This window comes from Erythranthe guttata, chromosome 7 (genome assembly GCF_056151865.1).
Source record: "Erythranthe guttata isolate IM_541 chromosome 7, IM_541, whole genome shotgun sequence".
Classification (NCBI taxonomy): domain Eukaryota; kingdom Viridiplantae; phylum Streptophyta; class Magnoliopsida; order Lamiales; family Phrymaceae; genus Erythranthe; species Erythranthe guttata.
In genome coordinates, this window is record NC_142539.1 from 11,637,871 (window position 1) to 11,663,914 (window position 26,044).

At 34.8% G+C, this 26,044-nt stretch overlaps 2 protein-coding genes across 4 annotated transcripts; one reads left to right on the forward strand and one right to left on the reverse strand.

The window, feature by feature from the left end:
- Positions 1-1,066: 1,066 nt before the first annotated feature.
- Positions 1,067-10,760, reverse strand: LOC105958029 (diacylglycerol kinase 5-like). 2 transcript variants are annotated; one of them, XM_088820952.1, is made up of 13 exons: positions 10,681-10,760; positions 6,678-6,879; positions 6,405-6,525; positions 5,971-6,099; positions 4,419-4,504; positions 4,118-4,244; positions 3,696-3,744; positions 3,474-3,556; positions 3,328-3,395; positions 2,782-2,847; positions 2,596-2,686; positions 2,359-2,472; positions 1,067-1,582 (listed from the first exon to the last, which is right to left on the reverse strand). In XM_088820952.1, the coding sequence occupies exons 2-13, from the start codon at positions 6,869-6,871 to the stop codon at positions 1,265-1,267; spliced, it is 1,446 nt and encodes a 481-aa protein (XP_088677078.1). In that variant the 5' UTR covers positions 6,872-6,879; positions 10,681-10,760; the 3' UTR covers positions 1,067-1,264. The 2 variants fall into 2 exon arrangements, with proteins under 2 accessions (XP_088677078.1, XP_088677079.1); XM_088820953.1 differs by having other exon boundaries at positions 3,696-3,740; positions 4,114-4,244.
- Positions 10,761-14,981: 4,221 nt separating this feature from the next.
- Positions 14,982-18,636, forward strand: LOC148769698 (uncharacterized). 2 transcript variants are annotated; one of them, XM_088820954.1, is made up of 3 exons: positions 14,982-16,502; positions 16,618-18,155; positions 18,247-18,636. In XM_088820954.1, exons 1-2 carry the CDS (start codon positions 15,089-15,091, stop codon positions 18,132-18,134), a joined length of 2,931 nt encoding a protein of 976 aa, XP_088677080.1. In that variant the 5' UTR covers positions 14,982-15,088; the 3' UTR covers positions 18,135-18,155; positions 18,247-18,636. The 2 variants fall into 2 exon arrangements, with proteins under 2 accessions (XP_088677080.1, XP_088677081.1); XM_088820955.1 differs by having other exon boundaries at positions 18,250-18,636.
- Positions 18,637-26,044: the final 7,408 nt, after the last annotated feature.

Sequence of the window (26,044 nt, forward strand, 5' to 3'; positions counted from 1 at the left end):
GGACAAAAAATTAAAACGTGCTAAAATCAAAGTGGAAGACTAAAATGTGGTCCAAACATGTATTGTAAGCTAGCATTAACATATGGGAGACAAGAAAACCAATGTGGTCCACACAATACATAAATATACTATAAACAAAGAAAGAAATCACTATAGTATATTATAAACAAATCCAAGAACACCCTATCTGCAACTACATTGAATACATAAAACAACTATTTACATAAAAAAAAAAAATATGAATTCTAAGAACGCATACCATTCAAAGGTTTTTATTCGTGAATCAAGAAGGAGAATTCAATGGTAAGTTCCAGAATCCCAAAACCTTTTCCCATCTTTGCCGATGAAAACTTTGAGCGAAGATCGAGGAGAAAGAGCGAAGAAACTTCCTTGAGGAGTCGTGAAGTGAAAATGTGTCCCCCATGTAGTATTTGCAAGTCAAAACACTTGGAGAAGGGTTGCAACTCTAAAGCTAAACCCCGATGCACAAACTATTAAAAAAAAGGTTTAGACGTTTTGAGAAGTATTGTCGATAAAAACAAAAAAAACATGCAAATTACTCTCAAGAAAAAAAAGAATATTTGTTTTTGCTAGTCAATTTCCAGAAGAAGAAGAGTGCAAATTTGAAGAATCTTGAAGCTGAAGAAGAAAGCACATTAAAGAGGGGTTTTGAAAGTAATGCACTTTTTAGAAGTATATCTACTTGCATGTATAATGTATGATATGATACATGAATAGGCAAGTACATGAATTCTTAGATACATGTTAATCTAGGATTCATGATGAATATAATTTATTATGATGCATGTCCTATACTTATGCCTAGATTAGTATAAATAAGTCTTGAGTTTGCACTTGTAATTCAACATGTATTGACAAGAGTAAAATATGATTTAGGAGATACGTACTCATCTAGTATTTTCTTATTAATCTTGTTCACATATTTCAGCAAAATATATCCAACAAAATGTACCTAATGTAATATAGAAAATATACTTTAATAAAATATTTAACTAAACACGTGCAACCCACTTGCATCTTCCATGTTCCTCAAAAAAGTAGATATAGATCAATTATATTTTGTTATATGGATGTGAATTCCCTAGGTCCAAAACAAAAAAAAAAATTAAAAAAAATCAAGTACAATCTAAGAATAACATATACTAAATAGAATACAAAAAAAAAATGTAAGATAGAAATTCATCAATATATAAAGAAAAGAAGGATTTCCAGACACTAGCCAAAAAAATGACAAGAGGAATAATTAACTGAGCTGAGAAATATCTGGAATCTTGAATGAATCTGCAGCTCCGAATTTTCTCCACTCTTCCCCAACAGACTCTTCCCCAACAGACTCATCTTCCTCGTTATCACTATTCATTTGTTCTTTAAGAAAAGGGTCAAACATACTTTTGGATACGCAATCATACGTCGCAAGCATCTTCACCCGCCCAAAATGAGATATTTCTACTACGACAGTCTCGTTATCCGATGGGAGAGGTTGTCTCCATGGTTCTCCGTCGATCGCCATGTACGTATGGTCAGCTGCACCCTTAGAAAACTCAAACCCGATGCGGCGTGCCTTCAAATTTTGAGAGAAAAGACAATATACATGTCGCGCTCAATCATCCAAAAAGATATTCATATAGATACTATAGGAACGTTTTGCTTACATTTTATAGGGTAGATTTCTAGAGAGAGGTATTTTTTTGTAGAATGGGTCAATGGGTGTTTGTTTGTTTGTTGTTTTCGGGGAGGGAACAATAAGTGTGTAGCAGTTTAATTATGTCTAAAGTATTTTGGGCGAAGAATTTGAGAAATAAAGCAATGTTCTTATTCGTATTTTTGTTCAAATATTTTTTTACAATAGTGTTGAGCTCAAAGCAGATACGAAAAAGATAATCACTGAACAAGGCATTGCGCAATGTTTAGTTATATATTAAAGGACAAATTATGGCCACCTCTGAGTTATGGTCAAATTACGAAAACCCCCTCCTGTTTGGGTAATTACAGCTACCCTCTATATTATCTTACGGAAAAACCCCTCCACACATAAATTTAGGGATGTTAAACTTAAATCGGTAAAACCGATACTAAATTTCGGTGCACCAACATTTCATACCGTTTACCGAACTGAATATACGATTTGGTTCGGTAAATAACCGAATTACATAATTCTTATGTAAAAATATTTAAAAGGAGGGGGTGGCTGTAATTACCCAAACAAGAGGGGTTTTTTTTTTTCGTAATTTGGTCATACCTCAGGGAGTGGCCGTAATTTGCCCTATATTCAATTTATTGGGATGAATTTCCATTTGATTTTTTTGAGACCGGGTTTTTGTATAAATCGAAACAAACCTGAGCAAGACGGGTCCCATGTCCTTTTCGGGCAAGTAAAACTAGTCCATGCCAAGCATCTTTAAAACCAATTACTTCAATCAATCCATCGTCTACAAAAGTTGGAGTCAAGTCCTGTTGTGCAGCAAGTTATTGAATCAAGATAACAAACATATAACTCATTCAACTATTCGATTTTCTCTCATGTAACAAAGATTAGGAAAAGAAACAAAAGAAAAGAAAAAAAGGACTACTTACATAACTCCGGCGACTGTTATTATTTGGAGTTCCCCAAGGATTTAGTCCACCGGAGAAGCTTGGCAAATTAAGGCATACGATAGACCTGATGCTGTGTGGATTAAAAAGGAAATATTAATAATTTAGACCAACTTTATCATTTTCCCTCCATAAACAAAATTTTAAACAAAATTATAAGTGTTGTACTTGGGAGGAATATCGAGATAATGCCAGTCGCCGTGGATTTTCATCGTCTTAACCTTGCAAAGCTGGCTGAAATTCATGCGCTAAGATTATTTATTTCCAGCCAAAGAAATTATTAGAAAAAAAAATAGAGAAAAAAAACTGCAATGAACTAGACATGCAAATAATACTTTTCAGGAAATTTACAATTTTCATCCCTGAAGTTTGTAACGATTACACACTTGGTCCGCCATGTTCACCAAAAAACACATTTGGTCCCTCATGTTTCAATAATTTGACACTTTTGGTAATTTCCGTCAATTTACCGTTAGCCCGTCAGTTACGGTAGTGATGGGCTCACTTTAGATTCCGTTAGTTTTAACGAATAAATTGACGGAAATGACTAAAAGTGTTGAATTTTTGAAACATGAAAGATCAAACGTGTTTTTTTGCGAACATGGGGACCAAATGTGAAATCGTTGCAAACTTGAGGGATGAAAAATGTATTTTTCCCAATACTTTTCACTTCATCTCTTTTTGCGGATTATGTATATATGATAATAAGCCCACCTTAAGGAGGGGTGAGCGAGAGAAGGAGAAAACCATCCTTGTGTGCCTCCAAGTTCCGCATATGTGCTCTACGAGGCAAATGAGAAACTTTACGACACAATTCATAGGGAAAACAAACTTCCGACTCTGTGGCATACAACTATTACCTGATTAATGAGCTTTTTATTGATTTTTTCGAGATGAAGTTTGCGCTCGGAGTGGAATGCATAAGACACTTGTGCGTCCATTCCTGAAGACCAGAAAAACATAATATACGTATTCGAATATGATATTCGAAAATCAAAATCAATAAATATTGTTTTACTTTGAACTAAATGTCTTTGTGTTTCATTCGAGAACTCGCCCACATGGAAAAAAATCTAACTCACCCATGCTGAAGTAGTTCCAAAATCCTCCACGGAATGTGTGGTAACCTTCCTGAAACAATTTACTCACACATTAAAAAGTTATAGTTGAGTCCCGCAAGGGATGGCCTAACGGTTGGAGCAAGTGAGCCTTTGTCAATTGACTCAGGTTCAAATCCCCTTGCCAACGGTCGCTAGGTGGAGCTTGTCACACATGGTTAGCCTAGTATGGTTTACCTCTCTCGTATGGTTTGCAAGCTATTATACGAGAGTGTACGTTTACCCAATGTACCTATATTTATCTTTTGCTATTCAACTCTGATTTTTTTTTTTTTTTTGGTAACGAAGGAACCCATATATATGCATATGTTTTCTTTAACCAACTGAATGGCGATAAAAAAAACAACTGAATGGACAAAGGGCTGAAGAAAAGGCTTCTCACTTACCATGTTGAGATCATCTGTTGAGGAAACCCGATCGAATGCATGCAATGAATGTGGCAACTCTAGTGGAGCAATTGGATCACAATTACTCCCTCCTTTAGGTGCTCTCATCCGCATGAGAATGTGCCAACTGGAAAAAAAAATACGTCAAGAAACAATCTTTTCTTTGCAAATTAAGTTAGGAGTAACCACGTTGAAAGATAGTCCATGGTTAGTTAAGATATACTTTTTTGTAGTTTGGAATTGATGTTTAGAAAAGATAACCATATGTTTTCTTTAACAACAGGATCGCGATTCTGGTTACCTGTCTAGACTCATTGGTTTCGCTTTCCGCACTCGTTCCAAGAACGACATCACCGATTTACGATCAGTACCAGGATTTCTCTTACCCTGAAATTCCAACGAATTAATTAGCTCCGTGTACACGTGATAAAACTAGGATGTAATGTGGAAGTCCAATGAAGATATCTCAGTTCACATATTTTAGATAAGGGTAAATTCCACTTTACCCCCTCGTACTTTCCCCGAGAGTCACTTAACCCTCTCGTACTCTCAATTTTCTCGATGTACCCCCCTGTACTCATACAATTTCCCAATAAAGCCCTCTCCGTCAACTTTTTTCAATTTTGACTGACGCCGTTTGGTCAACTCTGTAATTTACAAAATTGCCACTGCCTAAACATAGTTTCTTCTCCCGTCAACACACCACTCCCCCTTACAAGATATCCCCAAATTGAAGCCCTAACTCATCAAAAATCAACACTCAAAAATTGATCGATTCCACCCGGTACAAAGAAATCAGGTATTTTGTGTTCTCTCGATGGATTTTCAGTAGTGGTGGTGGAATCGATCAATTTTTTGGTCTTGATTTTTGATGAGTTAGGGCTTCAATTTGGGGATATCTTGAAAGGGGGAGTGGTGGAAGAAGAAGAAACGATAATGTTGACGGGAGAAGAAACGATGTTTAGGCAGTGGCAATTTTGTAAATTACAGAGTTGACCAAACGGCGTCAGTCGAAATTGAAAAAAATTGACGGAGAGGGTTGTATTAGGAAATTGTACAAGTACATGGGGTATATCGAGAAAATTGAGAGTACGAGGGGGTTAAGTGACTCTCGGGCAGAGTACGAGGGGGTAAAGTGGAATTTACCCTTTAGATAATTCATATTTGAAAGTGATGTAAATTTAATTCGAGATGTTTAACAAACTAAACAAAACAGCAGGCGTTTCAAATATGACAGACATAAAGTAAATTCTCAGACATGAAGTATATTAATTCTCACGGTAAATTCCACTTTACACCCTTGTACTTTGGCTCGATATCATTTTACCCCCTTCTACTCTCGATTGCATCGATTTGCCCCTGTACTTGAAAAATTATCTCAATGTGGCCATCGCCGTTAGTTTTTAGACATTTGACCTTAACACCGTTTGATCTAAGTCTGAAAATACAAAAAAGTCACCCCTCCCAAATTTAAATAATTATTAAAAAAAATTAAAAAATTAAATAATAAATTGTGGCCGCCGTCATGGACTATGCTTTCTGGTTGTCTTGAATTTTCTTTATTTATTTTTTGTTTTTTATTATTTTTTGTTTTTTTAATAATAATTTAAACTGAGAGGGGTGGCGTTTCAGTAATTTCAGAGCTTAGACCAAACGGTGTTAAGGTCAAATGTCTGACAAGTAACAGCGAGGGTCACATTGAGACAAATTTTCAAGTGCAAGGGGCAAATCAATGCAATCGAGAGTAGAAGGGATAAAGTGATATCCAGCCAAAGTACAAGGGGGAAGTGGAATTTCCGTTAATTCTTATGGGGATAACTTTAATAAAATGCCGAATGTCGCCTTTTTCTTACCCAACCAAATGCAAAAGGCACATTATTTTCAGTTCCCAAAGGTACAGTAGCAACGGGTGGAGGCCGAGACAGTTTCAGATCGGAAAGCACACCAAGAAGCCAGCCAGCTGTACCGTCTCCACCAGCAACCTATACATTATTCAGTAAAACCCCGATAAATTAATAATTTCGTTTAAATAATATTTTATCTTAGTCCAGACTCTGCATATATGTTCAATTATTAACTCGATAATTTAATAATTCGCTAAAATTAATAGAATTTCTCTATTCCCGACTGTATTAATTTATAGAGGTTCATCTGTAGTAGTATATATATATATATATATATATATATATATATATATATATATATATATATATATATATATATATATATATATATATATATATATATATATTTTACTAGAATGTGAGATTTCACATGCATAACTTACAACTATTTTCAACTTCTCCTCAAGTTTAGGAACAAATTCGTCACCGTTGTTCTTGAGCATTTCAAGATTGAGAAAAACCCTTCTCAGGACACTGTCAGGAGCTTCTTCTCCTAAATCAAAAACATGGCTAGAAGTCAAGACAGGGCATGATATATAATGTAATATTTACGGGTCGACCCAACAAGTTATTGAGGATACCAAACATCAAACAAAGTCCAATTATTTAGTTAATCATGGCTAATCTCACCAACCAAACGAGGCCTAACTAATTTCACCTGGTCTTTGTTTAGTACGGTCCGATATGTGATAAGAAGATCGCCACCTAGTTGACCACCACTTCTCGAATTGATAAACACCAAAACAGGGCATTCGGGTATATCAGGCAAACACTCAACCTTAGCCTGAGGATTAAGCATATAACTAGGGATGTAAAACTCCTTCAGAAAATTCTCGGAATCGAACTCCATGTCGGAAACTGCAATACAAATTTCAGAAGTAGGTGATACGTATTTAATACATTCGTACCGTACAAATAAATAATAAGTCTATACTAATCAGTAAAATTTAAGGAATTCATCGTCGAACAAGTATGGCTGAGAATCAAATTCATTGATAATGTTTGGATCGATTAAATTAATTGTACAGTCGGGACCAGCCAAATTCTATTATTTTAGTGAAATATTAATTTACCGAAACGATTTTTTAGTATGTTGTCTTCGAGTCGGGACCGGACAAAGATATTATTTAAGTGAGAGTATTAAATAATCGAGTATTAATTTATCGAGGTTCTACCATACTTTGTTTACCCTAGTCTCAAAACACAATCAAATAGTAATAGACGTACTCCAAGTAACAGAATCGAGACCGCATAAGCTCAAAACTCCATAGGACTATTCTATATCTATACTACTTATAAAAGGGTGAATAGGTATGATGTTTCTTCCATTTTTTGTAATTCCAAAACTGCCCCATTAATAGGCAAGAAATGAAAGGTCAAATAGGTAAATTGATTAACATCTTTTACTAATTTATAAATTGTTAATACATTATATAAGTTATTATAGTCTAATATTAATTAAAATGATAAGTTACATTTCATTGAATAATAACCTAAGTAAATCATATTGATACGTATTTAGCATTTTATACAGAAAGCAAGGTATACAAACCACTTCACATTAAACTACAAATTAGCCCAATTGTTTCCCGCTGGACTCAAATTACAAATTTGGAGGCAAGTTCTCGAACTTTCAGTACTTACAATTTTAATCGTAAAAATTGATGAGCTTCCGTTATATTGTTTCTTCAATTATTGAGGATTTTATTTTATTAATTTTGGAAGGTTTAATTCCAGTTTGCACCCTCGAGATGTATCATTTTCGCACTTTGCATCACCAAAAAAAATTAATATCACGTTCACCCCAACATATGTTTTAAGGTGAATGAAGATAATTTCATCTTTAAGTAGCATTTATAAATGAAAATTTCCTTTTATATGATAAATTTAATTCATATAATAGAATTCTGATAAATAAAATACAAAAATTATTGAATATGTACATCTTTTATTGGAACTGGTAGAGAAATTGATATTTTTTTTTTGGTATGAAACGATATTTTTTATGTAATTTTGTGAAAAAATAATTGAATGATGGAAAAGTTAAGATGTTAATATTTTGAACGAAGAAAATAAATATTTTTGTATGGGTGTTTCATGGATGGCAGTTAAACCTCAATAAATTAATACAGTTGTGACCATTATAATCCTATTAATTTAGCAAAATATTAACATATCGATAAATTAATAATTACTAATTTATACATAAATTAATACATTATTTATTTATGAAATTATTATTATTATTATTATTTTCAACATATACATTTTTAATTCTTTTTTACGTGTATATTATTCATTAATTTAATGTACTATAGAGTCCGTTTCTCGAACGAAAGATTTTAAGGCAACAATGATATTGAATAATTTTATGTTGAATTATGAGAAACTATACGAGAAAGTCTAACCATTTTTTAAAAAATGAGGAACCAAATTGGTGGTGATGTGAATTTCAACAAGAAACAAGCGATAATTAAATCATATTTTATTAAGCCTTCGTAGATCAATAAAATATGTATTGTACTATTAAATTTAAAAATTATTTGTATGCAATATTAATTTATATATTATGTGGGACTTCTTAAAATTTTTGAATGTATATCATCTTATAAATTTAGCGAATTATTAATTTAGAACGTTGTCCCCGAGTCGGGAACGGGAAAATAATATTATTTAAGCGAGGTTATTAATTTACCGGGTATTAATTTATCGAGATTTTACAGTATATTCATCGTTAGTGTCACGTTAATTCTTTAGTTCTTCCCACCATTCAACTATTTTCTTACTATTTTACGCAAATTATACTCTTTTGTAGCCAAAGATCTACCAAACAAATAATTTACTCAGAGAATTTTGGTAAAATATCAATTGGGGTGCAATGTGATTGATTAGTTAGCTTTTGAGAGTGCAAAGTGCTATTATTTTTTCTGGGGGTACCAAGTGCCAAATGCTACATTTTGAGAGTGTTGAGAAAAAATAAAATGGAGTTATAAAATCTTCTTAAAATTTCAATAATTTTGGTTGACATAGTTATGATTTATAAGGATTAACATTTACATCTCTGCAAATATTGTAGATTTACTCATTTTAATGATTTACAATTTTATTTTTGTCCTTTTGGGTTATGAATATGATCACAAGTGGGTGGTAATATTTGTTTACTTTTGTTAAATAATATTACAAAAAAATGAAGAAAGTTTGTATAAAAATTAATCATGCATGCCAGTGAAAGCATTACTATAGTGATGTTTAACAAAAAAAAAATGCTATTTTTCACTCACTCGAATTTACTTGATCGAAATTTAGTAACAAAAAAAAAATGAAAAAGAAAAGAAGGGTCAGGGAATTGGATCAATGAAATCCCTGTTCTTGCAAACTTTGGGGAAGTTTTCTTGCTTACGATGTCAATGAGAAGTCTTCTTCACCTATAAATTAGGAAAACCACTTTGACTATATTTCTATTCGAAGTCCACATTGTTTTAGTATTTCTATTCCAAGTCCACATTGTTTCAGTGGAGCAGTTGAACAACCAACTTTGTTTCATACGTTTTAAAAAAATTCAACTTATTCCCCAAACTATACGGTTATTATTAAAATAAGGAGATATATTTATAACTTACACTTTCACCCTGAATTGAAATTTTCTTCATAGTTTCACCATTTTGCTATTTTAAAGGTTTTTTAGGTATTGTTGCAACATTATTGTGATTCATTTTTGGATTTCACTTCAAGATTTGAAAATAAAATAAAATTGTTAATGGAATCATTTAGCAAATATAAGTAGAAATTATATGAATCGAAACATGTTATATTGTAATATTAGACAAAGTTAGACTATAAATACCTTAGCTTGTAACGTTCAGAATTCTATTTTTAAAAAGAAAAATAATGACAATAATAATCTATCTATCCAAGAAAATATGATAGTGTTCCAAGAAGAAGTTGCAAACAAAAACTAATACATATAAGAAGGAACGGGTAAATAACATTTTCCAATGATGATCAATGTGAAGAAAAAAAATCAAGATGCAAGAAAATAAAGAATAATTAAATGGAATCTAGAATACAAATATATTAGAAATCATGAATCTAAATAATATACTCCAAATAACTTTGATATTTTAATATATATTATTATTTCGATTGAATAATATGCCAAAGCAAACCAAACTAAACAGAATACATTGAGATAAGACGTGCAACGCACGTCCACCTTCCTAGTACCGAAAAAAATACGTACATGATATGTTTTTTTTTCCCCATAATTCAAGCTACTAGTGTATACGAAACTCAACTTTCGCAGAAGTGAATTTTGCTCGAGAAATCTTAGAAGGCAAAGTTCATTTCTTCATATCTTCAATTAATAATTCATATATTCTTATGCATAAATCTGCAAGTGGGCATGTGAATTTTCTTTGTTTAGGGTTCAATTGTTACACAAAACCCAATTATATAGAAACCCCATGATTTCAAATTGAACAATTCCCAAAATATACATACCAACACATAATTTGTTCATAAACATTATAAATATGAAGTCATGAATTTATTAAATAGAGCTAATATAAGCCAATTTAAGTAGAGAAAAAACACAGAATTGCAGCAAGATCAACTTGAGATATTAATTAAATACTAGAAAAAACAGATTAGTGAAAATACCAACGACATCTTGAAAGGAAGAATCGAGACTGAAACGTGAAGAACTGAAATCAGATGTAGTGAAGCTGTTGAAACTTTCACACAGCTTTTTTTTTTTTTTTTTTTGGATTTATTGTTTATTGATTCCAATTGTATATATCAATTATAATGTTGGTATATTTTTTGTTTTTGTAAAATGCAGTTGATTTTGCTTTTTTTTTTTTTTAATTTCAGTTGCGATTTGTTATTTTTATTAGCAGATTTTTATCTACTATGCTCTGGTGGTGGATTAAAGTTGATCGACGCCAATTTTTTAATATTTTTTTTTTTGATTTTTTGTGTATTGATTCCAATTGTATAAATCAATTATAATGTTCTTATATTTTTTGTTTTTGTAAAATATAGTTGATTTTGCATTTTTTTTGCCGTTTTGATTTGTTATTTTTAGTACCAAACTCTTAATCGACTATGCTTCATCATAGTCGATTATACTGATATATAAAAAAAATGTTAAAAACAAAAAAAGTTAAAAAAAAAAAAATTAAAGAATTTCCTTAATCGACTATGCTTCATAGTCGATTAATTAAACTGATACGGAAAAAAAAACGGAAAAAAAAAAACAGAAAAAAAAAAAATTCGCTGATGACCAGCGCGTGACGTGGTAATTATGTGGCGGACAGGGACAACACTGGAAAAGATAATATATGGTTGGAAATGGATGTGGGCTTTTCTCAAATGAAGAGAAATATTTTGGACTTCTTGTCATTAAAAGAAGTAATGAGGGGTTTCCTCAAGGAGCGCATAGAAAATATGATTATTTTATCCCTTAAAAAACTAAAGAATAAGGATTGTTAACTAATGATATATTATGGAGAAATCACGTTTAGTTTCAATTTTTTTTTTAAAATAATTAATGTTCGAGAATATTATATTATAAAATTCTCCTAATATTAAGATTCTAGTATGATTGAGTTAGTTAGATTAGTTATGATTTAATTACCTAGTCAAACTCTATTACCTTGCAATATTTCTCTATATATATTCCATGTAATCAACCCATAACACAATGGGGGTACCTAGCCGCCTTCCTTCTCTAATGGCGGTGAAAACCTAGCTGCCTTTCTTCTCCATGGCGGTGACCACCCAATATTCTCCCTCCCCCGGTGGTGGTACTCTAATATTTTTCTTTATTTTTTTCTTTTTCTATCTTTTTTTATGAACACCACCCAATTTTCTCCCTCCCCCGGTGGTGCATCTTCTCTATCTCTTTTTTCTTCTTCTTCTCCATGGCCTAAAACCTAGCCGCCGCTTCTCTTCTTCTACATGGCCGGCGACCACCAAACCGAATTTTCTCCCTCTCTCGGTGGTTGGTGTATCTTCTCTATCTTTTTCTTCTTCCTCTTCTCCATGGCCTAAAACCTAGCCGCTGCCTCTCTTCTTCTCCATGGCCGGCGACCCCTCTCATATCTTCTCCCTCTCTCTCTCTCTCGATTCATACACACAAAAAAAAAAAAAAAAATTCTTATTTTTCTCTCACCCGTTATTATTATTATTTTTTTTTTAAATTTGGCAGATATTTCAACAGAGGAATTCTCTAGCGATGTGTTTCGCGGTTTCTGTCCAGTCTTCACGTTTGAAGTTTCCAGTCTTCACGTTTGAAGTTTATTCGTTCCCACTGCGGGAGCGTGCTAGCAAGTGAATGTCCATTCTTCACGTTCGTCACGTTTCGACTGCGGGGGCGTGTTAGAGAATATTATATTATAAAATTCTCCTAATATTAAGATTCTAGTATGATTGAGTTAGCTAGATTAGTTATGATTTAATTACCTAGTCAAACTCTATTACCTTGCAATATTTCTCTATATATATTCCATGTAATCAACCCATAACACAATGGGGGTTTCTATTACGTAATATTATTATTTCTCTCTTTCTCCTTCTTCTATTTTTCCTATAATTAATATTAAAAGTCTAATATGAGAAATTGAACACCATACAGAAAGTTAAATATATTTAATTTGATTAAATCCAAGTTAATTAATCCAACATGAATATGGACTTGAGAAATTTGAGAATTTTTTAAGTCCAATATCATCTACTCTACATGACTACATCCATGGCTCTCAAGAATCCTACTTCAAAGAGTGTTGTACTTGTACGCACCTTGCTGAAATAGTTTCTTTTTTCTTTTAAATAAAATTTATCAAAATAAACGAGACAATTGCACATAACCCCCATGTAGTTTCGAATGGCCAAGAAAGTCCTCGTATTAAAACAAATAGCAAAAAGTCAACTCCAAAATATTTGAAAAAAATGAGGATTGAAGTCCGAATAGGATTAGATGTTCCAATCCTACATGGTAACATTATATGATAAGTATTACAAAAAATAAGGGAATTAGAGAGATAGTCTGCTTATCACATTATTAAACTCTATATATATATATATATACACGCACGACATAAGATAACCCATAGATCACAATTTCTGCTTATCAATCCAAAGTTTTTCAGAGAGAGAATTATCAGATGGCTATGGCGAGGGTAAATTTCTATTCGGATCCGAATCCGGGTACGGGTATGTGTGTGGATTCAATTCCGATGGTTGTTGGTTGGTACGACGTTAACGTTCCGTCAACGGCGACGAACAAGGAAATAAAAATGGCTCATTGCGAGGAGGAAATAAAAATGGCTCATTGCGAGGAGGAAATAAAAATGGCTCATTGCGAGGAGTGCGTGAACGCGGAGAAGAACGGGTACACGGCGTCGTTTCATCTCTGCGTTAACGACCCGGTTGTCAAGCCGTTTGCAACGCGGTTGGGGCCCATTAACCCACCCAACAAACCGTTCCGCTGAAATTTGCTAGGTTTTGTCATTCAATACCAACAAAAAAAATAATTTAAAAAAAATTGGTATTTGATGCGTAGAATATTCTTAAAAAAATATATTATTTGTTTTTTGGTTTTTTTTTTTTCTGGAAAAAAGGTTCTTATCGAACCGAATGGTGGAGGGATCCATTGAGGAGTGGCACATTGTAAGATCCAGTAGGGGTTAATTTGGGAGTGGAGAAGGTTAGGGAGTGTCAATTGTCTCTATAAAAAAAGTAAATTATATTACTTTTTTTTTTCTTTTTCTTTTTTACTTTTTAATAATATGTTATAAGTGTTGACCATAACTCATTAACGGAAATGCTGCAAAAATGGTGGATTGGTTTCCACATGGAAATTCTCATAATTGAGAAGATCACATGCTTTGGGATAGAATATTCTTCCAAAAATCATTTATAAAAATGCAAACTACAAAAGTCTTGACTTTGTGGAAGAATGGTGGCAACAATAATGTTTTTTTTTTTTTGGCGGAGTAGGGAACGTCGAAAGAAATAATTTCAACGAATTAATTATTTTGTAATAAAAAAATTAACATTACTCGAAAATTAGATTATAAATAATTTTACTAACTTAAAACATTAAATCACTGACGAACACAAATATAATTGTTGATAAACAAAAGTAAATCACATTAAACCTGAAAATAATATCATTTTAGAAGAATACAAAAATAACATCGTTGGCAAAAATGCATTTAATACTAATTCCAACATAAAAATTCTAAGAACGATTCAATTTTTGAAAGAATTGAAATTCGAGTTCCGCACAAAATATACTAATTTTGTATTTATTACCAAAAAACAATACGAAACTAACTTTTAAGGTGTCAAATTTTAAGGTGATGTTTCTAGTTTTGATTCAAATAGTGTTGATCACTTGATCTCCTTTCCGAATTTGATAGTTGCCCGAACCACCTCCAAAATCCGTAAAAAAACAAATCATGTTATAAAATCACCTAAACAAATAACGAAATAGTTTTAATTTTCTATAGAAAATTTTAAAAAACTAAATATATTAGTACACATATAAGGCACCAAATTTCAAAATTTTAAATGGTTTAGAGTTGATGACAAGCCAAAGATACTAAAAAAAGAAAACAAAAAGTTACTTTCCCGCCATTTCATAAGAAGGTCATCTTTAATATATATATTTGTATGGTGAATGGAAATATTAATACTTAAATAAAAAATAAAATAATCATTAACCAAAATTAATAACAGAAACAATAAAAGTGGACGGGTTATGGGATTAAACAAGTCTTTGATGATCTGTGATAACCTCATTCAACTAATTAATTTTTGTTTTCTTTAACAATTAGATAAAGCCAATTTAAATATTGAATTAGTTACTAATTGACAGCTCTATTCAAATGACTGTTTCCAATCACTTCTCCACTATATATAGCAAGTTATTTATCACATTTCAAATCATCCCTTCTTTCCTTCTAATAGAGCACCTTTTACTTTACTAAGTGCAATTCATCCTAATCCAAGGAGAATAATCCAAACTCCACACACATTGGTAGCGTTTTCCGGCGGCGGAATGATAACCGACGGCCGAGGCCTTGCCTCTATCGGCCATATGCTGCCACAATTGCTGGTGGCATTAGCCATTTTAGCTATTTCTACTATGGTCACTGCCGACCCTTATGTTTATTCTTCTCCACCACCACCGTATGTTTATAAATCACCACCATTACCATCCCCTTCACCACCACCACCTTATGTGTACAATTCTCCACCACCGCCTTCACCATCTCCACCCCCACCATATGTTTATACATCGCCGCCACCACCATCTCCGTCACCTCCACCACCATATATTTATAAGTCTCCACCACCACATTCACCTTCTCCACCTCCTCCTTATGTCTATAAATCACCACCACCACCATCTCCTTCTCCACCACCACCGTACGTATATAAATCTCCACCACCACCTTCACCTTCTCCACCACCACCGTACGTGTATAAATCACCACCACCACCACCATCTCCTTCTCCACCACCACCATACGTGTATACGTCGCCACCACCACCATCTCCGTCACCTCCACCACCATATATTTATAAGTCTCCACCACCACATTCACCTTCTCCACCTCCTCCTTATGTCTATAAATCACCACCACCACCATCTCCTTCTCCACCACCACCGTACGTATATAAATCTCCACCACCACCTTCACCTTCTCCACCACCACCTTCACCTTCTCCACCACCACTGTACGTGTATAAATCACCACCGCCACCTTCCCCTTCTCCACCACCACCGTATGTTTACAAGTCTCCACCACCACCTTTGCCTTCACCGCCACCACCGTATGTCTATAAGTCTCCACCACCACCGGTGAAATCTCCGCCACCACCATACCATTACACATCACCACCACCGCCGGTGAAGTCTCCACCGCCTCCTTATTACTACACTTTTCCACCACCACCGGTGAAGTCTCCAACGCCTCCTTATTACTACACTTCTCCACCACCACCGGTGAAGTCTCCACCGCCTCCTTATTACTACACTTCTCCACCACCACCGGTGAAATCTCCACCACCACCATACTACTACACATCACCACCACCACCGGTGAAGTCTCCACCACCTCCTTATTACTACACTTCTCCACCACCACCGGTGAAGTCTCCACCACCCCCATACTACTACACATCACCACCACCACCGGTGAAGTCTCCACCTCCTCCATATTACTACACATCTCCGCCACCACAGGTGAAGTCACCACCACCACCACCACCGTACCACTACACATCTCCACCACCGCCGGTGAAGTCGCAACCTGCACCGTACTACTACACATCACCTCCACCACCGGTTCATCATCACTACCCACCTCACCACCAATTGGTCGTTAAGGTGACCGGAAAAGTGTACTGTTATAGGTGCTATGATTGGACATACCCATCGAAGTCTCATAACAAGAAACATCTCAAAGGTATACACCAAAATTCCTATAATCTTTTCCCAACTCTTTCAATATATTTTGGTCATTTGAAATATTCTACCGATTAACATGGTTGTAATAATAAATTTTAAACCGCGTGGATCAGGTGCCGTCGTGGAGGTCACATGCAAAGTAGGAGACAAAGAAATAGTGGCATATGGCAAAACAAAGAGCAATGGGAAATACAGCATTCCAGTAAAAGGATTAGAGTATGGTAAATATAGAGCAAAGGCATGCAAAGCCAAACTTCATGCACCACCAAAGGGGTCAAAATGCAATATCCCAACAAATCTTCATTGGGGAAAGAAAGGAGCCGATCTCAAAGTGAAGTCAAAAACTAAATATGGAGTTGTGCTTTATGCCAAACCATTTGCTTATGCACCCAAAACTCCTTATGGAGAGTGTAGCAAGCCCAAGCCAAGCCCTACTCCTTACTACTACAAATCTCCACCACCTCCCACTCCGACTTATGTCTACAAGTCACCCCCACCTTCTGCACCAACTTACGTCTACAAATCACCCCCACCCCCAACACCGACATATGTCTACAAGTCACCCCCGCCCCCAACACCTACTTACGTTTACAAGTCACCTCCACCCCCTACCCCGACTTATGTCTATAAATCTCCACCTCCCCCAATACCAACTTACGTGTACAAGTCACCCCCACCACCAACACCGACATATGTTTACAAGTCGCCTCCACCTCTGACCCCGACTTACGGTTACAAGTCGCCTCCACCCCCTACACCAAATTACATCTATAAATCTCCACCTCCTCCTCCTTACGTTTACAAATCTCCACCACCACCACCACCGACCTACATCTACAAATCACCACCACCTCCACCTTACGTGTACAAGTCTCAACCACCACCTCCACCAACCCCAACTTACATATATAAATCTCCACCTCCTCCTCCTTACGTCTACAAGTCCCCACCGCCACCACCATCTTACGTTTACAAATCACCACCGCCACCACCAACCTACATTTACAAATCACCACCGCCACCTCCTTATGTTTACAAGTCCCCACCGCCACCACCAACCTACGTTTATAAATCACCACCACCACCTCCCTATGTTTACAAGTCTCCACCCCCTCCACCACCCACCTATGTCTATCAGTCTCCACCACCACCACCTTATGTTTACAAGTCCCCACCACCGCCATCACCGTCGCCTCCACCACCCTATTTGTACAAGTCTCCACCACCACCATCACCATCTCCTCCTCCACCATACTACTACAACTCCCCACCACCACCTTCCCCATCTCCACCTCTTCCATACATCTACAACTCTCCACCACCGCCATCAACTTCACCTCCACCACCCTACTACTACAACTCGCCCCCACCACCGTCACCTTCTCCTCCACCGCCCTACCATTACAGCTCTCCACCCCCACCATCACCATCACCACCACCACCCTACCACTACACCTCCCCGCCACCACCTTCACCCTCACCTCCACCCCCTTACGTTTACAACTCTCCACCTCCCCCTTCACCATCACCGCCACCACCATACGTCTACTCATCACCTCCCCCACCTGTAAAATCACCTCCACCACCGGTATACATCTACGCCTCCCCACCACCTCCAACCCATTATTAAGCTCCAAGAAGTTGGAAAACTGTAAGTTATTATCTAAATAAATTGTTTTATTACTAACCATCAACATACATTTTATTAGTCCATAGTCTGATTTTCATTGTTCATTTTGCAGCAGTTAGTCTAGAATTCCAAATAAAAGAAGGCTTCCACAACCAACTTCATAGAGCAACTACTTTATTCAATAAGGTTCTACAAGCATTAGAAAACATCAGAGTTTGCGTGTTGGACCAATTTTCTACTTCTATTGTTGTTAGCTTCCAGATTCTCATTGCTATATCTTCAAGTGGAAGTGATTCAAACATAGAGTATTTCTTTGCACAAAGAAGATGGTCAGTGAAAATTAATTGCATGTAGGGGCCAATGTTTTTTCTAACACTACTGTATAAATGATGGCATTGTTTGCTTGAATTTGTATTCATTACAATTCTTTCATGATTCTTTTGTGCTCTGTGAGGTCAAATGTTAATAATAAAAGCTATTGAATTTGTTTCTCTTTTATGCATATTTACGAACCGAAGAGGGAAAAACATAGAAGGAATTATGATGAAAAAAATAGAAGGAATTATGATGAAAAACAACATAATTTTAATGAGATTTATGCAATGAAATACGTCAATTTAAATGACATACAACTATAAAGACATAAAATTCAAATCGATTCACCCTCAATCTAGGGTTTTTACGGTTCTTAGGTGGTACAACTAGGGGTGCAGTTGGAATGAAAATTCCAATTTCCGCCGGTTTCGATCCGAAAAGTTCCGATTTTGTTTCGATCCGAATAGTTGGATAATTAGAATGTACCTGATCACTGTTTAACAAAACTCTGTCTAGCCCGGTTTGGTTATTAGTTATTACTTATTACCCCATGTAAAATTAGCTCCTATGAATTTTGCATCTGACAACCCGCCTAAATAGCTTAATGAAACTCATGCATACCACCATCAGTAAGATTAACCTGTTTCGGTTTTGTTTTCGGTTCGGTTTCGAGTCTTGGGTTTCGGTTTTGGGTTTCGGGGTTTCGGTAAGAATCTCATTAAGATGTCCCCCAATTATCTATGGAATATTACATTCTTTCGATATGAATCAAATGCTCCCATAGAAATCGTCGTTCACCACAACTCCTTTCCGGGCCTTCATTTTGTCCGCCCCAGTCGTCATAATTTTTGTCCCTCAATTGGGAGAATCCCAAACATTTTTCGACCTGTGAAAAATGCAATCCACAGCCATCTACAAACCCGTTCTCATAAATTGACAAAATCGATCAAGCCGGAGCTTCTACGCCGCCACCAAAAAAGTCGGAGCTTGAAGAAGCCCAAACAATTGATGGATGTGGTGGTGCGTGGTGGGCGGGGGTGAATGATGAGTATGATTAGGAAAATTGAGAGGAAGAGTTGGAAATTGGGCTGCGGCTGCTCAAAATTGCTGAAAGTTGGGAGATGGATTTTTTAAAATTACAATTTAGTCCCCTAATTTAAGTTTTAGAAGTTTAACAAAATTCCAATTTGGCCTTTTACATTATTATAGTTTTATGTTATTCAACTTAGGGGTATACTTGTCCTTTTATCTTCGGTCAACCATTAAAATGACAATGGCTTAATCCCACTTCGCACCATTGAAATATACCATTTTGACACTTTGTACCCTCGAAAAATAATGATAGCACTTTCCACCCTCATAACACAATAAATCATTCACAATGCACCATGAATTGAATAGTAAATGCAATTTCATTTTCCATTGGTGTTTTTTTTTTTTCGGGGTGCAAAATAAAAAAAAAATAATTGTTATTTCCTTCAACCTCCAATCTAAGCAAACGAAGTGCGAAAAAATAAAAATCACACTGAATTATTTAAAAAAAATGATAATGGGTGCGGTGAGATTCGAAAAGTATTATACAGGGGGGTATGAGTGAGTTTTTTTTGACATGAAGTATTTGGCAATTAGAGATTTCACATGGGTGGTATTAACTCACATAATAATTCTGAAATCCAATCTTACGGGCATATTCAACAATCTTCGATGGACGTTGTTTTGCTCTAAATTCTCCATAATGATTGGGACTTTTAATCAAGAATTTGAACTAGATAGAATCTACGTTCCCCATGTAAAATTACAATAGTGAAATAAGTTCACTAGCCAGATCTCCAACCAACAATTAGAAGGAATTAGACAACCTTTAAATAATGGAAAGAGGAACTATTATTTATTAAGTATCTTCGTTCTTCTTATACACTTGCACACACGTATACTTCTAGAAAGCTACGGAGGTAAATCGAACATGTAAGAAAATAATTAAACACAAAGATTAATCAGAATAAAAAAGCCTAGAATTTTATTCTTACCCTATGTGATTATTAAGGGCGAATGGCAAAAAGACCCATCACATGGGACTTAAATGCACATTGGTCCCAAAAAACACAGTCTCTCAATTAAACACATCCCCATGTCTCTAGTCTAAAATCTCCTCCATAATATAGTTCTTATCAATTCCATCCATGATGCTCTAACTTCCTTAATATTACACATTGACCCCAGATTTAAACAAATATATCACATTAACCCCCCAAATTTTTTTTTTCAGAAAATAAATTTTTTTCTGAAAATTTCTTTTTCCGCCCAGATTCCCGCGTTGACTTTTATTTTTTTAACTTTTTTTTTTCCTGAAATTTTTTTCCGGCCTGTCAACCACCGTTGACTGCCGGTCTCCGACGTTGACTTTTTTTTTTCTTTGAATTTTTTTTCTTAGAAAAAAATATTTTAATTAATATTACTGCCTTGGCTACTAAATTACTGTCTCAGACAGTAATATTACTATTTTGGACAGTAATATTATGAATATTATTTTCCCGAACAGTAATATTATTAATATTATTGTCTAAGACAGTTAAATTACTGTTGGAGACAGTAATTTAGCAGCCAAGGCAGTAATATCAAATAAAATAATTTTTGTTAAGCAAAAAATTTCAAAAAAAGAAAAAAAAAAGTCAATTCACAGTTAAATTACCGTCTCTGACAGTTAAATAACTGCTGGAGATAGTAATTTAGCAACGAATACAGTAATATTAATTAAAAATATTTTTTTTAAGAATAAAAAAGTCAATTAACAGTTAAATTACTGTCTCCGACTGTTAAATAACTGCTGGAGACAGTAATTTAGCAACGAATACAGTAATATTAATTAAAAAAAAGTCAATTAACAGTTAAATTACTGTCTCCGACAGTTAAATAACTGCTAGAGACAGTAATTTACCAGCAAAGACAGTAATATTAATTAAAATATTTTTGAAGAAAAAAAAAGTCAATTAACAGTTAAATTATTGTCTTTGACAGTTAAATAACTGCTGGAGACAGTAATTTAGCAGCAAAGACAGTGATATTAATTAAAATATTTTTTTTAAGAAAAAAAAAGTCAACGGCATTTGATCGGCCGAAAAAAAAAAAAAAAAAAAAAAAAAAGTCAACGCCAGAGACCAGCGGTCTCCAGCGGCGAGCGACGGTCTCCGGTGGTGGCGGGTCAAAATTGCGATCAAAATTGAAATTAGGGTTAAAATTGGTTAATTGATGAAATTGGGCTAGATTGGGGTGTAAATCATTAAATTGTAGTTGAATTGGGTTTCAATGAATTGGGGGTAATTTTGGTATATATAAAAGGATTTTCCTTATTTGCAAATAAGTTTGAATGAGCTGGATTAATTTGAAAGACAAAAAAGTTGGATGTCCCTCTTTTAATTAAGTGCCCTTGTCATGGGCCTTTTTGTGATCAACCCGATAATTAATCCCCCAATCCTTCAATTATGCAAGTTATTAAATCGGATTACTAACCTGAGATGTTAAATTAATCATAACCCGCTTCCGCGTGTATTACGATTCTAATACTCTAGATTCAATTACTGTATTCCTACACAATTAATTCTAGAACACAACATTAAGCATAAATCTCAATAATGGCTCCCTAAGAGATTAACTATATTCCTATGTTAATACCACAAAGGCACTTCTACCACAGTTATAATTATTAACCCGATCTTCCGATTCATGCGATTAACAATAACATAAAAGCACATAAAGTGATCAAGTTCATGGACTTAGTAAAACAAGTACAAGAAATAATATGGAATTACAACTTGCATAAAATCATGGAAAAGGGTTCATAAATCCCACATAGGGTTCGGAATAAAATCCTAGAAATAAAAGATTTAGCTACTCATAAAAACAAAATTAAAATAATTCATAGAAGATTAATCTATGCTTGGAGTCTTCGAATCGTCTTCGTTATTGCTTCTTTTCTCTTGAAATTGCGCAAACAAATTCTCCAATTGTGTGCTTGAGATGGCTTTTTATAAGGTGGGAAAATTTGGGGAAAATGCAGTTTCCTTGTAACTTTTGGAAGTTTCTTTACTGCGCAGTCTTTCGTTCTCAGATGTTTGACTTCTCCAATTTAGTCCACCTTTTCTTTTGAATTGTAGTTTTGACCCATAACTTATTCAATTCTTCAATTTGTGCCTAAAACACAATAAATCAAAACATTAAGCACAAATTATCAATAAAATACACCAAAATTTCCAATTAAAAGATATAATTAAGTGTAAACATATACACTTTTCTTTTAATTTTGTACACCCATGTACAAGAAATGGGGTGTACTCCCTCCGGCTTTGGAACGAGACTCCATGTCTGGTTTTTCTTTAATGCGTTCATCTCCTCATCCATTGCAAGCTTCCATTCTTTGATATCTTTGGCTTAATCGAAACATGAAGGCTCTTCGTCGTCAAGTGGTCTTGCAAAAAAAACATGAATATGTGCTCACAAAACATTAATCTCGATAGCGGGCTGGTTTAAGGATATTTCTCCGTGGCCTTTGATTATAAGCCGACTCTTGCGGTTTCCTTCTTGTTGGGCATCTCCTCCATTAATGACTGAGCTCCCCCTTTCACTTTGCTCATTCGGTGATTGTTGAGCATTCGGGACAGAAATGTGTTGGAAAAAAATGCTACAAATGAATGTTTGCCGAGGCGAGTTGACTATGTCCTTAAGACGAAATTTTCCTGCAACGGTGCTAACGGTTTTAACGGAAATCGTATCCCAAGATACAACCGCAAAGACTTGGAATAGGAGCACTCCAAATCCCAAGCACGACGAACTGTACTTTGTGTAGAACTTTTCGAGAGAATATGTAATAGGTAGGCTAAATATGCAGTAGGCTGTTTTGGATTGAAGTGAGGAATTATGGGAAAAACGGGGTCTATTTATAAGGTTTGAAAAGTAGAGTCCTTTGGAGCAAAAAGGTACATAAACATACTGGTTGAGCCCAAGATATGTGTTGTTTCGACTAAGGAGTCTTTTGGGCCGAACGGTTGCACCACTTCGAGTTGAGCCGATTGGTTTGCATTGGTTCGGCCGCACCAATTCAAACCAGTCAGACCATTCGAGATGGGCTTTGGGTAAGGAGTGTCCAATGGGTTGACGGCCCATGTCCTAATGTTTTTGGCCCAAAAAATAATATAGTGATTTGGGTCCAAGCCCAAATCCAAATCCGATCCGATCCGTACGAACGAGCTATGAAATTAATTATCTTGATGTTTATAATGATTGCATGTTAAGTTGTACTAATTATCATAATATGTTTAAGTTTTGGATTTGAGGTATGTAAGTTTATTGAGTCTAGAATCTTGAAATAGATGGTTATATGTAAAATTTACTGATTCATAGGTACGGATTTTAACCCATGTTTCACCCACGCGTTTATTTATGAAAACTACGAAATTTTATATGTAGATAGATCTTTCTGTTATGGCCATATTGATATGTGGGTTGTAATGTTTGAAGTATAAATAAATAAGTTATGATTTATTTACCGAAACTGTACAAAACCAGAGTCAGTTTACAATTAGTAATGAAATCTAATGTTTTCCTCTTTAAAATTTAGTAATTCCACTTGGAACAGAACACCAACTTAGAGAACTCATTTGAGATAATATTTGGAAGTGTTTGACACAGTAGATGATTTATAAGAAATGTTGGAAGTCCCCTCCCCTGTTCTGAGTTTTAAACTGCACTACTGTACCATTTTACTTGTTTATCCTAATTTCCTAAGGTTTTTCTAAAACTGTTATTCAGGGGTATATGAGACTCCTAATAGTATATGAAGTTAAAATTTCAAAAGGGTTGGATGAAGCTGTATAGCAAAATGAATTTTTAAAGTCACTCCCTCTGTTCAGATATCAAAACTGGACCCCCTTAGAAATTTATTTATATCTTTTTTTTCGGATAATGATTTTTATAAACTGTTTCTCAGTGGTTTTAAATACCTATAAATGAGTATCTTGTAAAAATGTCAAAGGCTTTTGATTTGTGGTGCAAGAGAAATGATTTTTCAAAGTTAGGATACCAAAATTGTTTGATTTTCTTAAGATGACTATTTTTATCAAAGTATGATTTGTGATCATAGTTCTAATATCCGAGGTAGGAAAGATAAGTTAGTGATGAAGGTGAAACCTCTAAGTTATGGCCTAATGATCTAAGTGTAGGTATGTTGCATGACCTAAGAAGGAATTGCAATCTACTAGCCTAGAATGGTGTTAAGAAGCATGTCCAATATTTAGAAATATGATTAATTGATTTCTATGATGAGTTAGAATACTTGATTGTTTTCGTATATTATTTGTTATGATGTGTGGTGTTAAGTGTATATTTTTACACTTTATCGTACCTTTTAATTGGAGCTTTTGGTGTGTTTTAACGATAATTGGTGCTTAAAAGTTGATTTATTGTATTTTAGGTACAAATTGAAGAATTGGAAAAGTATGGTGTAAAAACTGCAATTTTGGAGAAAATGTGGGCCAAAAGTGAAAAAGTCAAAATTCTGAAGATTTAAAGCCCGGACGGCCGTCCGAGTTTTAGTTCAAACTGTGGGACGGCCGTCCGAGATCACGAGGAGGCGCAGTAAAGGGATTTTAATTGCACAAGGAAACTGCATTCTTCCCCAAGTTTTCCACCCTATATAAGTCCAAGCCAAGCACACAACTGGGGCTCCATCTGTTACGCAATTTCAAGAGCAACAAAGCAATAATGAAGACGAAGAATTCGAAGACTCCAAGCATAGACTTATCGCTTATGATTAACTTTATTTGCGTTTTTACTTTGATCATGAGCAGCTAATTTTCTTATTTCTAGAATTTTATTTGTAACCCTATGTGGGAATTATGAACCTTTTTTATGATTTTATGCAAGTTTTATTTCCGGATTACTTCTTCTACTTGTTTTATTAAGTGCATGAACTTGATCACCTTATGTGCTTTTATGTTATTGTTAATCGCATGAATCGGAAGATTGGGTTAATAATAGAACTGTGGTAGAAGAGCCTTTGTGGTATAAACATAGGAATATAGTTAATCTCTTAGGTAGCCATTATTGAGATTTGTGCTTAATGTTGTGTTCTAGAATTAATTGCGTAGGAATACAGTGATTGAATCTAGAGTATTAGAATCGTAATACACGCGGAAGCGGGTTATGATTAATTTAGCATCTCAGATTAATAATCCGAATTAATTACTTGCATAATTGAAGGAATTGGGGGATTAATAATCACATAGGGAGAAGAATAAAATCCTATGATTGCTTTATCTGATCAATCTTCGTTTTTATGTGTTTCTTGTTTTTTTTTGAATTGCTTTAGTTTAATTTAGTTTATTAATCATCTTTCGACTATGTAGGGTGAGCTTGATAGCAATTGGTAGAATTTAGCGTCGAGGATTAGATAATTAAATACTCTCTGTGGGATCGATACTTGGACTTAAAATTCCACTTTATTACTTGTACGATACGTGCATTTGCGTGTAAGTATTCCAACCAACAAGTTTTTGGAACTTTTGAAATAAAGGTGTATGTATTAAGTGATTAGAGTAAAGTAA

Bases quoted from the DNA above. Each gene is read 5' to 3' on its own strand.
- LOC105958029 (XM_088820952.1), bottom strand. From the start codon at position 6,871: ATGGAGTTCGATTCCGAGAATTTTCTGAAGGAGTTTTACATCCCTAGT. The intron at 2,848-3,327 runs GTGGGCTTATTA...CATGAATTTCAG, and splicing joins CTCGCTCACCCCTCCTTAAG to CCAGCTTTGCAAGGTTAAGA. The intron at 1,583-2,358 runs GTTTGTTTCGAT...CAAAATTTGAAG, and splicing joins ATGGGACCCGTCTTGCTCAG to GCACGCCGCATCGGGTTTGA.
- LOC148769698 (XM_088820954.1), top strand. From the start codon at position 15,089: ATGATAACCGACGGCCGAGGCCTTGCCTCTATCGGCCATATGCTGCCA. The intron at 16,503-16,617 runs GTATACACCAAA...CGCGTGGATCAG, and splicing joins TAACAAGAAACATCTCAAAG to GTGCCGTCGTGGAGGTCACA.